A 16,926-nucleotide genomic window follows, 5' to 3' on the forward strand; every position below is an offset into this window, starting at 1 on the left:
AATTAAATTGAAATGGAATTTTGGAACATATAGGACATTAAAAAGAATTAGACTATCAGAGAATTGAACTGTTCCAGCAAAGTAGGCAGTGACATCATTATTATTAGGCAATTTTATCTTCACAAGTTTTATTTTGAAAAAGGTAGTGAAACAGTCTTTACTGTGTGCAACATGATTTGTTGCACCAGTGTCAAGAATCCAAAGATTGTTACCTTGTGGATTCCTGTTCGAGTCATTATCACGCTTTTGTACTTGATTGATGTTGTGTCCAGTACCCTCAGAGTCATAAAGGAGTCTTAGAAGTTTCTGCATTTGTTCTGTTGTGAATCCTTTGATAGATTCATCTTTCATTGGTTGTTTGTCAGCAGAATCTTCCCTCATATTGAGATTACAAACCTGTTGTTCCCTCTTTTCTTGGCTGCCCTTTTCCAGAGTATTATTGCTGCCATCATTCCTTTGTTTGTACCAAGGTGGGTACCCATGCTTAGAATAGCATTCTTCAACAGTATGGTTCATCTTATGGTAGTAAGAACACTGCTTGCCATAGTTAGGATTTCTTTCCCTTCCCCTTCCTTGAGACTGGGGCATGCTGCCTCTTCCTTGACCTCTCCAATTGCCTTGATCTTAAGACTTTCCATGTCTTTCAGTGGCGTTAAAGAGAACTTTTCCTTCAGTCCCTAGGCTGGCAGCACCATTATTCTGTCTTTCTTGTTGCATAATAAGAGAGTAGACTTTGTTTATATTGGGAAGAGGATCTAAGAGCAGGATTTGAGTCTTTACTGTATTGTAGCTGTCATTAAGACCCTTTAGAAAGCAGATCACATACTCAACCTCTCTTTGTTTTATGAAAATTTTGGAAAGGTTGCAGTCACAAGATTTACCACAAACGCAATTAGGGATAGGACGTAGGAATTCCAATTCCTCCCAGACAATTTTTATATCTGTAAAGAATTGGGTGATGTTTCTCTCCCCTTGCTTGGCAGAATGTATCTCTTGGAGAAGATTAGAAATTCTGAAGTAGTCCCCCTTAGTGAACCTTTCTTTCAGGTCCTTCCATAGATCCCTTGCAGATTCTATGTAAATAACACTCTCAGCAATCTGAGGTGAGAGTGTTCTGATAATCCAAGAGAGAACCATAACATTGGCTCTCTCCCAAGCTTCATACAGAGGATCATCTTTGGTAGGAGTTTTGATGTTGCCATCCACGAACTTCAACTTATTTTTGGACAAAAGGGCTCTTCTCATATTCCAGCTCCAGGAATTATAATTGGTTTCATTCAGAGAAGGTGTAGTATGACCTGTCCTGGATTCTCCCCAAGATGAATATAGTATGGACTTGTGGGAATTAAAGATTGGTCAAGATCCAATCTTTCCATCTGCTGCATTGATTTTTCTTCCTTGAATTCCTGATTGTTGGTTTTGTCTTCCATGCTGCAAGATTCGATCTTGCAATTTGTAGATTGATAGAATTAGGAGACAGAGTGCGCAAACGAAAACAGAGCAGGCTATGCACCTGCTCTGATACCATATTGCAGCCCAAACCTAACCTCGAGGGTTTCAGACCCACGACCTCCTGATCCAGAACGCACTGGCATGGCGACGACGCTTCAGAGAAAGAGCATGGAGAAAGAAGAGGAAGCGCGAGAAGAAGAGATCAAGGAGAGAAGATAACTCGAAGGTAAGTAACGCATAAACTGATCTTATTATTATTCTGTGTGTTTGTTAACTGGTGTTGTACAAAGGAGGAGATCTATTTAAATAGTCTCCGTGAGAAGGAAGAAAAGGGTAAACAGAACCCTAACTAACATCTAACAGAAAGCCCTAACAGAAAACCTTCAAGCCCTAACAGAAAACCCTTGATCGAGGGTTTTCAATACCAGAATAAGTTTTCTAATGGAAAGTTTTGTACATATGTGGCATTATTAAAATGATATATCTCACACAGTCATTGTCTTCTTAAATCATTGACAAAAACATAAACAAATAGCTTTTACAAAATTCACATAGTACTTCACATTGTTGCGTACCATTGTTTTTGACATTTGAAATCTCGTACCTAAATTTTAGATTTAAAAAATAAAATTTATTTAAAATATTTTATTCAATAAATTTGCTTTCGGATGCATTGAACTATTAGGAAAATGATCATTTGATATCTATTTTTTTTCTTGTTAACAACCATTTTGATATATTTTTTAATAAAAAAATATTACATTCTTTTTAATAACAAAATATTATATTCAGATGACAAATAATAATAATAATAATAATAAAGAAAATAAAATAAAGTTTCAAAATAAAATTTTGATATGAATGGTTCTACAATAATTCTATAATTTGTCAAAGTATTAATTATTATTATGCTTCTAGATCCAAGTTAAATTGAGTCAGTATGAGTCCAAATTTAAATGAAAACTTGGGCCTAAATCTATGCAAGTTAACCTAAGTCCATAAAGAAGACAATTGGTCCCAACCTCGATAAAGTTGAGTTGTCCTACAGACTTATATTGAGTTGACTCAACTATAATCAAGGGTCACGGCAAGTTGGTTTCAACTTAAGTCAAATCAAGTCAGTCTTAACCTAGGTCAAAACAAATAAGCCCAAACCTAGGTTGAAAAACATTTATATAAACAAGTCAAGTTGAATTAATTTGTGTCTAGATTGAGACTAGGCGACGTTGTTTAGTCGAGTTTGGGTATGTAACATCTATACAATTTTTTTTTTCAAAAACACTATTTGAAATATTTATTTTATTTATGAGTTATATAAATATTTGTTATTTTATGAAAATAATATAGATATTTTATTAATATATATATATATATATATATATTGATTTTAAATATATATTTTATCACACACTAGTTTACTTATTATTAATTTATTCAATTATAATATTAATTTAAATATTTATATTTTATTTACGTATAGCAAATAAATATAATGATAATAATTACTGTGGAATGATAAAGTTTATGATAAAATAAATATTTTATTTATGTAGTTGGAGATAAGACCTTAAAAATTTAAATGAGTAAATATTATTGGAGGAGTAAAATATATGTTGTAAAAAATTATGTAAAAATTATAAATGTGTGTTTTTATCAAAATTCAAGTATAACATAGTTATCTCTTAAATGATAAATAAATTAAATATGTAAGGAAAAAGTTGTCACGGGATCGAATTATAAACTACTCACGTTGGATCGAATTGGACCGGACCTAGGTTGTTTCTAATTCAATCAAGATTGGGTTTAACCTAATCCAATCAAGACCATGTTGCGCCAGACCAATTAAAATCAGATTTAACTGGCCCTTTTTAAGCATAATCAGACCAAGCCTAGTACATTTGAGGTGGCCAAACCAAGGTCAAAACGAGTTGGTCTGCACCACATTTGAGTGGAATTAGTATAGACTCAAATCAAGTCAAATCTAGTTGGTTGATGTTGAGTTGAATTTAGGTAGGATCAAGATAGACTACACTTGACCACATCAGTCCAAGTCAAGTTGAGTTTGTATTTGACTCATACATCAAATATACATTGGTTTGAGGTCGTGTCAAGTTGAGTTGGTCCCATGTGAAATTTAATATAATTAACAAAAATTAATTTAATCATATTTTAATCCAACTTAATTATATTAAAAAAAATTCAAATCAATATAATCTAGTTAAAATATATGTAAATTTTAAAATCAATATATTTTATCGAATTCGGGTCTTTTGAAAAATCTAGCCAAATCACCCCTGCATATCACAAAGTATTATGCTGAAAGATCCGTTGACAATAATGACTACAATTTTTTCTCTTCTTCAGTGAGGAAAACAGATGAATATCCCTAATGGTAGATAACATGTGTTAGTTGCATACAAAGAAAATAATGGCAGAAGAAATTTCAAAGAAAAGAAGCTTCAAACATAATATTTTTTCTTTTGGATCAGAAAAGTTGTTCTTTTCTTCTTAAGAAGAATTATCCAACCAACAATTGCATGGTTGATGGCAATAATAATGATAATAATGAAAAAAAAAATCATCTCAAAAGGAGATATTTACTCATAACCAACAGAATGCCTTGTTAACACTCCATTGGACAAAATCTTGGTTCAAAGCATCAATATTATTTGTAATTTTTTATTTAATTTTTCAGTTCTAACTCTTAGATCATTGATATAGGAGTCATGATCACATATTCAACTCTTTTTCTCAATTCCAAACACAGAAAAATTTTACCCGCATAAAATTACACATGATGGAAGTGAATTTACCTCATCTTTATCTAAAACTGTTTTCCTTTTTGAAAATTTCTACTTGACTATTCCCAGTTCCAAAACCAATTTTATTTGAATGTACAAGTTAAAGTTTTGTCATGAAGTGAATCCTTTAAATCAGCCAAGGTTTTTTCAGAATTATCTAGTGTTATGTCTCGTTCAAATGTCATTTGGTTTATAAGATTCACAATTTATAATTTCTATTTGTGTTTAATTTTTTACAACTTAAGAATTTTATTATTTCTAAAGTATAAAGTTAAGATCTTCCTTATATCTTATCCTATTTCAATTACAGTTTTTTTTTTTTATGAGATTTAGAACTTCAATTTTAAGACCATTCTTATGTGTTAATCTTTTCAAATTTTTACGTTCGAAACCTGCCAACTCACCGATCGATGTTCAGACTCTAATTAATTTTACCATAAATGATCTGCAATTACTTTTGACCTTTGGTACCCTCAAAAGTGACTTTATGCGAATTTCTCGGGTACATCATTAAATTTTCAAAAACACTAACATACGCATCGTTAAAGTCCTTGCACACCCTACACGGTTAAACAAAAATAGGAAAATTCCTTTTTTACGCGGATTGGAGTGACAATTCACTTATTAAAGAAAATGTATTATAAAGAAAAAAAAAGAGAGATTATGGAATAAAATAATAAATATAAAATATATATAAAAAATTGTTGGTATAAAAATGATACTGCCCAACAGAATATATGTTTATTCCATCGTCATAACAAACAAATAATCGTCGCCCAATTTTCCTGTGCCCATAAAATGTTCATCTCCATAATTACCAAACAGAAATGTGTGTTTTTGCATGTTCATCTCCATACTGAAACTTTTTTTTTCCCTCAAAACTACACAAGAGAAACAATGTGTGTTTTCACCCTTATCTATATGTGATTTTGCATGCATACGATAAACGAAAATGACAAAAGAACAAATGAGAAATATTAAAAAGAGTACAATTGGCTTACAATCAAATACAAATTCTTAACAGAAACATACTTTTCTAGTCTGTTTTTCATCGTAATGAATAACTTACCTAGTTTAACTTGAAGGTACATCATATAGCAAGAATTCGTGTCAACTTTTGTCGCAGACAAACCAGTCCAATTGCAGAAATGAAAGTTACAAACGTCTTTATGTAGCAAAGATAAATCTTGCATCGTCCTAATTCCTAATGCAAGAAACATTCACTGCAAAGGACCATCTCCAATGTTAATTGTTCAGACACAAACCTAAAATGGGTGGTGGTGAGTACTGTAATATTCATAGGTACTTTGGAAGAACATCTACCTTACATGCACAGAACACACATGCATGTGATTACAGGTTACGTCATTAGACAGCCTTAAACAGTTTTTGAATTATTAGATTCTCACTAATCTCAAGACAACAGTGGTGTAGAATGACATTTGGTTCTTTCTTCACCCTTTTCCCAACTACGGTGATAAAATACACAAGGATGCACAATTCTAAGCTAGTAGACAAATTTGAAATGACTACAAGAAAATTTGAGAGTGGAAAATTAGGTTTGAATGAATTCTTATCCCTTCTATGATATGTAATTATTCTCATTTTGACCTCTTTAAAAATCCAGCCTTCATTGGAACAGGAAAAATATATACTTTTCTTCAGTCGTAAACTTATTACCATGTTATGTGATTTCAAAACTAGTAGACATCGAAAAGCAAGCGTGATATTTCCTAAAATAAAATTAAAAAATTCTACTGCATAAGAGAGGTGTTGAAATAAGATTTATAGGAACACACAAAAAAACAGTATTTCATCGCAATTGTAAGGACCTGAAATTTTATTTAAGCCTAAATGTTGACTATATTACTATAATGCAATATGCTCATTGTGACAAGTATATATTTGAAAATACAAATACCACATTAAGACATTATAAGCAAAACAAAATCCTAAAAGGGGCAACCAAAGTTGAAATGCTTGACCAGGCTGAATAAAACACAGGGATATTTCAAGTTTTCAACCATACTGTTGTAAAATGCATAAAAACAACAAAGTCATGCGAAAATTTCACGGCTCCATCATTTTCTAATACAAAGGGGGGGGGGGGGGGGGGGGTTGTATAGCGTTAAAAATATGACTTTGTTAAGCTTTACCTCTTTATGTATATTTTATCAAGACTCTACATTTGCCTAAGGAAATGAAGAGGAACTATCGTAAAAAAGTGTAGAGAGTCCCTTCATTTTACCACCTTCAATCTGGCTAACAAAAGCTAAAGCAGACACATTTATTCTGCCCCCCAACATCTTTCATGCATATCAGAAACCTAATCATCTCACATTAAAATTGATAAAAAGACACTGTCTACATTTACCCTTTTTCTTCTATTTTTGCCTATAGCTAGATTAGTACAAATCAAACAAGTAATGATACAAGTAACTAACGAAAAAATAGTATCCAGCATGTGGGCTTCCAAATACTCGCACCTAGACAACCTTTATCGGCACCTCTGATGAAGTTCAATAATGCCAACTAATTATAAGCTCAACACAAACAGGTCCTAGAAGAACAACCTTGTCCTATACCTATGGTTGTTTCAGAGAAAAAGTTATCAGTCCTCAAAAATACCTCAACCACACATGGGTGGTAATGTATAAAGTGAAAAATGGAACTTCTAGTTTAGGACATTTACTCACTCAACAATAATTAAACCAAATCGTAAATCTCAATCCTTACAAATACTGCACCAAAGAGATGCAGATACAGGGACATTTCGCGGTTCCTCTAAAAACCTAAACTTTATCAGTTATCAGAATCACTTACCAGATTGAAGCAACCAGAAGTTCCACCTGCCCCACTGGGGAAATGATAGAAAAGAAAAAATAAAGCAATGACCCCTCCCTTGTAGTACAAAATGCCCGATTACAGCAAGACAGAAAGGACAGGGAACCAAGTACGATAACGATTATACCTGAGAGACACAAGAACCGACCTTGGCTCCAGCACATATTATCATGTAGCTTCCGTACACATCTTTCAAAAATTCAATCGCAATCGTTCATTAACCAGAGTACACGATGCAGACGTGCAGTACAGCACTTCTTCCCCAACACAATCCAACTAAGAAAGTAGTAACAACAAAAATTGTCTATCATTCATAGAATAGATATCCGAATAAACTCTTCCAGAACCCAAATTAATGTGCAGATTGAACAGAAGGGACAACATCAAAGACAAAGGAACACGTTTAGGGTAGAACGTAAAACAAAATGAAACAGATCGATTGTTAATACGCTCTAAGGTGTACCCTAACCTGGTTTAAACAAAGAAAACTTCAGATCACACTACGCATATATATGTAAGTCGGCAAAATGAACGGTGAAAAGTAAACAAGGGTTTCATTTCAATAATTTGAAGGTGGAGGAGGACGAGGTGGGGGTCCCCAGAACACGTCACCATTGTTAGGGACCAAATTATACACCGGCATTGGAACTTGTGGCGGCTGATCACCCTGAGAAGGTGGTGGAGTTCCGCCGCCACCACCTTCATTCACCTCTTGCATGTCCTCTTCGCCTTGTTCATCCTCCAAGGGCAATCTCTCATAGGTAGCATTAGCGAAGGTGGCAGCCACAACCATCACGGCTCCCGAGGCGACAAGGGGCCCCACCACGCTTCCGCCGACGACCTGCCCCTGCCCTCCGGCGAGGTACACGGTTAGTCCGGTGGCCTCCGGCGGGGACGGCGCCGGCAGAAACGCGCCGGAGAGGGAGAGAATCTCGAACCTCCCCTGCAGCGTGATGACGCCACCGGGAGCGGCGGGCTGGCGCAGCGTGACGTTGGTGACGACGCCGTTGCCGCTGAGCACAGACACGCCGCGGTGGCGGCGCGTGGCGAAGGTGGCAATGCACTCCGCCACGTCGCTGCCTCCGCTGATTTCGAGGATGTGGCTGCGCAGCGCGTTGGGGCTCTCCTTCGTTATCACCACCGGCGGCTTCGGCTTGTTCTTCGACCCCGGCGGCCTGCCCCTGGGCCGCCGCCCGCTGCTAAGGTTCTGCTCGTCGCCGTCGTTGTTGTTGGCGGGGTTGTCGTCGTCCTCCCCAGGGTTGACGTTGGTGTTACTGTTGCCGCTGTTGGTCGGAGTAGCGTTGTTGGCGTTGTCGCCGCTGTCTTGCTCTCTGGGCTGAAGCGATGAGTTGGGATCATTGGGTCTCACCGCCACGTTCCCGGTCCACCAACGGTTCGCCATCTAGAAGGTTCCTTCTGACTATGACCAAAACCTGAAACTCTATTCAGATCTACGTGAGCCCAAACACAAAAAGAACGGGTTTTGGGGTTGGTTTAGCAGTGAGGAAGTGTATACGAGTTCCAACTCACATACACGTAATATGACAGAAGAGAAAGTTCCCAAGGAAGCGTTTGGAATGATGCAATCTGAGTTGTGTTGGTGACAGGTAGCTAGCTAGCTAGGTGTTTGAGTAAATGCTTTGAGTTGGTTCAAAGTTCAAAGGGAAAAACGGATGATAGATATTAAGTAGAAAGGGATGAGATTTGAAGCGTTTCGTGATGACTTTCCCTGAATTGGTTCGCAGTTTCCTGCAAAAGTTTCCTTTTTTGTCTCCCGGGGAAGCGGTTCAAAGTTTTCTACCTGCACTCCTCTGCGAACTAAACAACACACTTGGTTCAAAACAAAAAGGATTAGACCAAGTTGTGCTGAGACATGATTACTACAGGGATGGGTTCAATTCACACACCATACCAAACCAATTTTATGTTTCCTAGAGGACAAAATTTGTTTCTCCCATGAATGTTTAGTGGGAGACTCCCAAATCATATTATTAACTCTGTAAAAAAGACATTAAATCTTTACATTAATATTAAATAATTACTCTTCTTCTGTTTTAATAATGTCTTTTTAATTTCTCTTTTAACTTTTCACTAATATTTAATTCCACTACTGACATCTTACTCTGTCATCTTTTATGTTAGCTCTTCTATGTTAATATAACACTCTATTTTAATTATATATTAATTCTTTTCGGTTCATAATAAATGATAAATCATTAAATACAATAATTTAATAAAAAGGCAAGTCCATTAAAAGGTAGGAAATCAAATTCACTCTTAATAACAAGTAAAACATAAATATAACTAACCCAAATAAAAAATATATGTATTTATTCAAAAAAATGCCTAAATGAAAGTTAATAAATAAATCACCAGACGAATTATCATATTTTATTGAATTATTTATTGGTTCTTTTATTTTACTATATTCTCAATAAAACGAAAAAAAATACTTATCTTTCTTACTTTTGCATTATTGAGGAGAGAGTTTGCTTATAAATTATATAAAAAAAAAATATTTCACCTTTTATGTTTCTCAAATAAATAACCAAAAGTACTTTTTTTTTCTATTTTTTTCCATTAAACCCCGCAAAATCGACTATGAAAAGTCCTGATACACGGTGGCGTAGTTGCAGGGTTTAGTTCAAAAAAAGTTAAGCGAAAAGGGGAAAAGGTCCGATAGCAATAGCATTTAGCATGGTAATTTCTTTAACGAGAGATTTTATTTTAATAATAAAAATATTGGTTCGACATAAATTTTACAGTTTTAAAATATGAAAAACACATTTAAATAATTCAACATTAAAATAATATTTTGTTGATATCACTCTCAAAGAGAACGCTCGTAACGGATTCTCATCCTCTCTAGTTATTAAAGACATTTCATCCATTAAACTTAGTTTACTAAACAACAAATCGTAATTAAGTTGTACTAACTATAACGGTTAGATTAATAACTGCTCGCCGTAATAGAGTAGGAAATAAAAAAAAATGATGAAAAAATAAAATTGAAGATTATCTTTTATTTTTGTATTTGGTACTTTGGATTGGATGGATGATGAGAACCGAGCCAAAAGGCTCGAGCACCTCGTGGGGTGTGGGGGTTGACTTGAAACAGTGACAATGAGCTATGAAGGGATTGCGTGTCGGCTTCCAAAATAGTACAATTTAATTATTTTCACTTAGCTAATATATATTTAAAAAAAATGAGTCTTCTATGACTATTCCAAATTTGGAGAATTTGTTTACATAGAGTGAACAAATATTTTTATTTTAATATTTCATCATACATGATCGTGGTTTGGGAATTTGTTTCAAGCAAATAGAAAATTGATTTGACAGTCATACATGTAATTGGGATCATTAAACTGAAAAAAGAAAAAGAGACAACTTAATTGTAAATTTAAGAACTCTTGTACGAAAATAGATATATTAGATTAACTTTTTAGTTCTTTAATTGTTGTCTTTCTTGTGGTAAGAGATGAATTTGTATATATCATGAATAAGAAAACAAAATCGATGTGTTGCTAATAATTATGAATGTGAGTATGAATAGAGATACAAATTTACTGTTTAACAAATAAATCAAATTAGATGTTGTGGAATGTTTGTTCTTTAAATAGGTCAGCACGTTAAATAACTTTTGAATATTGTGGGTCTAACACGAAAATAAAATGTTTGACCTAACCTGTATTTAATAAGACTAAGCTTATATGAAAATAACATGGGAACACATCTAAAGAAAATGTAACGGCCAAAGATGGTATTTTAAAATTGGTGTCATATTAAAAATAATGGAACTCAAATATTTTAGTAATAAGATATTAAGTATAAATATAAATTTTATAAACAAGTTCTATTATTTTTAAAAATTTTGTTCTCTAGAGTTATTTTTTTTCTTTTTATAAATTTTAACTTTCTAATTATCTATTTGAATACCTAAAATTATTTATGTGATCCTCGCGGCGAGATCTTCAAGATTGATAGATCAATTTCTGTGTTTGAGTAAGTTAATTTTCAACTCTTCTTTTAGTTAATTTATGTTTTTGCTTGCATGCGTCTCTTTTAGGGTGCATATGTCCTTTTGGTATTCTTTTTGCTTCTTTGTAGATCAATGATCACGAGGGTATGATCTGATCGTCTATATGATATTTATATGTGTAGATAGAGTATTCCATGACTTAAGAAAGAAATTTGAGTTTTTAGAGTCGATTGAGCTACTTCATCAAGTAAGGGAAGTCATTATTAAACTTGTGTTTATTTGAGTGTTTCTGATTTGCGCATTTTCTTGGATTCATAAAGTCTGAATTGGTGTGATTTTGATTGGTTAGTTTTGTTTAATTGGGATTGTAATTTTTGTTGTATGTTGTTGATTGATCTAGTGGTAATTGGGATGTGTAGAATTTGATTCATTGATTAAATTGGTACCGACTCATATGATTCAAAGACTCTTTTAAGGCATTATGTAAAGGAGAGTACCAATTTGACCATAAAACAGGTCTAGATTGTCCAAAAACTTCAAATTGCTTTTGCCTTAATACATTTCATTTTTTTATAATAACCTACAACTAATCCCAAATATCTTGTCTATGTTCATTACTAAATATCAAAACTTTCATAATTAAAAGAAAGTGAGATTTTGATCTTTCAATATTAAATAGCTTAAAAAAACATAAAAAGTTTAGAAAAATGATTAAACATTACAAAGTAGGATCACATGCATTAACTGAGTAAGAAAAATATTTAAATTTAAATATATTTTGTGGTCCACAAACATAATATATATGTGACATTTAGGGATTGAAGATAAATATCTGTTTTATTTGAATCATTGTAGATAATATCGTTGATTTAAGTTATTTGTATGTAGCTATTGCTTCTTGTGTGAATAGATAAGTCTTTAGTGGTAGTGGAGTTTTTTTTGTTGGTAGCTCATAGTTTAAATAAGAGAAAATAGTAAATTATAATAGTGTTGAATTATAATTAACTTGTTGTGATGAAGTGTTAAACCATTGTTTGATTGTATGAATAAGTGAAATTAAACTGTTTTGGATTATTTACATTTGATGGATTGTTGAAATAAAAAACGTGAAGAAAATAGTTTTCTATATATATAAATAATTGTTTTATTTTATAATTTGAATTATATGATGTACAAAACTATATGAACCAAGTATAGTAACTTCTCAAGGAAGAAATACTTTACTCCATTGAGTTTAGGATTTATTGAAAGATGATTTGATGAGATTATCTATGTGGTATACAAAAAAATATCTAATTGTGAGTCCTAAATAATACTAAATAAGTAGGTCGTACAAAAATTATAAGAAAAAAAAAAAGATAGCAATAAAAATAAACACAAAAAATCCTGTGGCATTACAACTTTGACAGGAGAAGTTTTGAACCTATGTTTTGTACTTAACATTCATTAATGATCTGAGAGGATTGAATTACAATCGATTTTGGTGAATTTCACGTGCTTGTTTTAACAGGAACACGTGTTGGCTTAAAGAGGAACTCGTGAGAAATATGGGTCCATCTAAATTAATTTCATTTTGAAGATAAATTTGTGATACTTATTACCATTACCAACCATCAATTATTATGCTTTCTTTCTTCTTTCTCAGTCCCTTCCCCCATCATCTATTTAATCTATTCACTCCTACACCCTGTGTATTCCTTACAACAACTTATTTCTATTCATACCAAAAATATATTTTTTCAATTTCAATCAAAATAAACCACTTTTAATTTTATCTGCTATAATTAAATTAATGTTAATTCATCCACAATTACAAGCCATTAAACTTCATAATCTCTAATATTACATGACACTTATTAATCAATCTGTTTTAAAAGTTAAACAATTTCTTAATTAGCTTTCTTGTTCTTCTTTCTTCTTTAGATGTTTGAAATTGATAAATTTTGTATGGTTAGTGAATATCTCGAAGTTAAGTAATTATTGTTTTTAAATAACTTGAGTTTTAAAATTATTCATAAAGTTTATTATTAAGTTTTAATTTTTAATTTCTAGCTGTATTTTTAAAAATAAAATGTATATGCAGTACAAAATTATTTATTCTGTTCAAGTTAAAATTATAAAAAATGAAATGGATTCACCTAGACAAAATTATAAGCAAATAAATATAAAATTTGTCATCGTTACATATTTTAAATAATTATTAATGAAAATATATTTTTTAATTTTTAATTTTTTTTTTCAAATTACAAATTATTTTCAAAATAAATTCATTTTAATATCTGTTTTTGTGAAGTCTAACGTCCACTTAAATAATTTTGTCTAATGTAGATCTTCATTTTAATCGTCTGTTCGGTGTTCCTATGACTCATTAGGGTCAATGTTTAAGTTAGCAATAGTTAATAATTAGTGTTGTAATAAATGCAAGTGAAAAGTTTCAACAAGCTTGCCTTTGATTTCTATTAATAGTTTTGTACATGGGTTTGTGATTAGAGTTGGCCTAATCATGGTTCAATTGTGTTTTATTAAACTTGATTACAAACTTGTTTAGGATAATTACAAAGCTTGCTTACTCAAGCTGTCGTTCGACAATGCTACTATGTGACATCGTACACAAACGTGGCTATTGGTTATTCTATGGTATATATCTTCATAATATTTGAAGAGATCACCACCTGGACGGTTGACGGTCAGTTGACATCGCACATATCTTCATAAGTTCTAAAGTGATAAACACTTGACGGTTGGTCGATGTCACATATATCTTCATATTCGAGCATCGCAACTGGAACGGTTAATGGTCGATCAATGTCATGCAACTACAAAAAAATTCTCAATTAAAAATAAAAAATAGTTAGTCACTATAATGACCAATTTATATACCAGTTTAAAAAAATTAAAAATTATTGGTTACTAAAATAGTTATTCTTAAAATAAAAAATTATAATTGGTCACTAAATTTGTCACTAATTAATTAATTAGAGACCAATTTAGAGACCAAGTCATTTTGATAGTCAAACCTAAATAGCTAATTTTTAGTGATCAATTTCTTTTAATAGCTAAAACCTGATAACTAATTCTTTTAGACCAATTATACTTTTTTTTATTCATGATAGCGATATTTTTAGTGACCAATAAATTTTAATTTTATAGATTAGTATCTAAATTAATTATTATAATTACCGATAAGATTGCCGTTTAAAAATTTACTCGTAGTAAATATTGTTCATAGTTAACGATTCAGTTCTTGCGTAATATAAAAACAATAAATAAATATAATTAGGTAAAATGATTTCTTTGGATATTTTAAAAAGTTAATAAAAAATATTAAACTAATACGTATCATGTAATATATATACCCTAAATTCTAAAACTTAAATCATTAATAAAATAAAAGTTATAGATATATACCACAAAAACCAGACTTTATATGAGTTGTTTGAAAGTTTTGCATACTAACTATTTTGTGAATAAGTGTTGTTGCATCTGAGGTCAATTCTCATGTTACATCACCAGGTGTCACTTATGTCAATTCACTTATAACATCATTTATGTTTTGTTTGAGTCCGGCGAATGGAAGATTGATACTTGTAATTGAAAAACAAAGTTAAGTTATTATTTTTTGAGTTGGGTTTGTGGATGGGGTAGAAGAATTTGAGAGAAATATAGAGATAACTGTGACAGTGTTCGGATGAAGATATTTCAAAGAAAATTTGTGAATAATTTTATGGGTGTCATAAATTAAAAAATATTTTAATTGATAAAAGTAAATGATTATCAAATTTATTTATGTGTAGAAATTAAATATAAATTTAAATTTAAATAGTAAAAAATATATTTAAATGAAACTGTAATTGTTATTGATAAAAAAATTAAAATTTCAAAAATAGAATTAAAATTATAAACATATTCGTAGGAAATACATTTTTCTTAAATTATAATATGCATATTATTATTTAAATTATTGTTAACAAAAAAGATTTATTATAAAAGTGGTTTGCAAGGGAGATTTATTATTTCTCAAATATATTTATAAAAGAGATTTGTTAATACATTTTCACTTATATATAGAGACATTTTCATGTTTGAATATTGTATTTTGAAACAAAAGTCAAAGTTAATTTCGTCTTTTATCGTATCGTGTATAATATATTTATGTATTAAGATATCGGATCTACGACTTTAAGTTAGTGAAAATAATTAAAAATTATTTAAATTTTAATTCAACCATTTTTAAAATAAAAATAAAGAATTAGAAAGATAAGTATATAAAATAAAGAGCTGCGACAAAATAATTTTTATTAAATATTTAATTATAATTTTAACAAAATTGGAAAAAAGTTTACACACACTCATATGCACTAAGTTCATTAGGGTCTGCATATCTCTTTTAATAAGTGGGAATGGATAAAAACATTCTCTTGCAAATCAATTATTCTAAATCAGTTCAAATACTGGAAATAAACGTGTTACACACATCATCATCGAACAAATGCATAAAAAGTAGATCCAAAAAACAAAAAGAAAGTCATTTAGTTTAATGGAAATAACATAATGTAAAAATAATCCTAAAGTATATTTTTTAAATAATAAATATTTTATGTTATTAAAAAATTAGTAGCAAAAACAAAAATAAATTATTTATTTATTTCCAATAATATTTGTATAGTTTTTTTAAAATCTAATAAATAAAATTATTTTAAAAAATTAAATATTAAATATATTATCAAACAATACTCATAATTTATCTTTTTTTCATTTCCAATGAATGTTCACTTTAGTGATATTCTTGGAAAATTAATTACATAACTTTATTTTTTCCAGTAATAAAAAATTGTTAATGATAAAAATATACTAACTATAACTCACTTTTATTTCTGCTCTTCTTTTTTTTTTCTTCTCCTCTTCCAAACTAATAACATTCCTTCAAATCAAATAATCTCATACTTAGGGAAAGATTTTTGTTGCAGGACCCACAACTTCTTTTGAAACTTTTCTTCTCAATCAAGCACCTACCTTCTTTTAGTATGTTTTTTTTTATCTTTATTATAATACATTTTCTGATACTGTGTGATTTTTCTAATATTTTAAAATTATGGATTCAATAATATTTCCAGTATCTTAAAAATTAAAATTATTTAATTTTTTTTAATGTATATTTATTTTTTATAAGGTAAAAACATGTTTATTAAGGAATTAGTTCGAAAAGTGAGAGGTAGAAAAGAAAGTGACAAAGACAGTTATGGGTTCTTTCAAGGTATGATTGAAATATAATAGGTGTTGTTACTCTATTCATATTCCAAATGATATTGGGAAAAAAAACCACTAAAATACATTGGAATAATATAATACATTTTTTTATTTAAATTGGTATTAAAATTTTATTACAGACAAAAAAAAAGTAAAAATAAATATATCATATGAATGAATTAAGTAATATATATCATTTATTAAAAATATAATACAATATTGTTTTATCATGCTTAATATTTAGTCATTTGAATTGTGAAATAAAAATTTACATATTTTTTAAATGTCTTTTCTTATATCAATTCAGTAGTAATTTAATTCTGTTTGATCTATATATATTCGATATCTTAAAATAATAAAATATTTAAATTGTGTAATAATAATCATAATAGCGTGATTTGAAAATTATAAGCTTGAAATGAAATGCATAGTTTCATTCTATAACAAACCAGACATGATGTAATTGAAAAACAATCATTTTGTCTGAAATCCACTTTTTTATTGGATTAAGTTGTTTAATAGACGCCTCTAATTATCACATTAATTCTAATTATCATATTAATTCATTATAGACTTCAACAGATGGACAAAAACATCAAT

The 16,926-nt window shown here is 30.6% G+C and overlaps 1 protein-coding gene across 1 annotated transcript; it reads right to left on the bottom strand.

Annotated features, from left to right (window-relative positions):
- Positions 1 to 7,385: 7,385 nt before the first annotated feature.
- Positions 7,386 to 9,059, bottom strand: LOC114193102 (AT-hook motif nuclear-localized protein 15-like). Its single transcript, XM_028082801.1, has 2 exons — positions 8,632 to 9,059; positions 7,386 to 8,530 (listed from the first exon to the last, which is right to left on the bottom strand). The coding sequence occupies exon 2, from the start codon at positions 8,497 to 8,499 to the stop codon at positions 7,657 to 7,659; it is 843 nt and encodes a 280-aa protein (XP_027938602.1). The 5' UTR covers positions 8,500 to 8,530; positions 8,632 to 9,059; the 3' UTR covers positions 7,386 to 7,656.
- Between the last annotated feature and the right edge of the window lie 7,867 nt (positions 9,060 to 16,926).

The sequence above is a fragment of the Vigna unguiculata genome, chromosome 8 (genome assembly GCF_004118075.2).
Source record: "Vigna unguiculata cultivar IT97K-499-35 chromosome 8, ASM411807v1, whole genome shotgun sequence".
Taxonomy (NCBI): Eukaryota; Viridiplantae; Streptophyta; class Magnoliopsida; order Fabales; family Fabaceae; genus Vigna; species Vigna unguiculata.

Excerpts from the sequence above, each read along its gene's own strand:
- LOC114193102 (XM_028082801.1), bottom strand. The coding sequence starts at position 8,499 with ATGGCGAACCGTTGGTGGACCGGGAACGTGGCGGTGAGACCCAATGAT.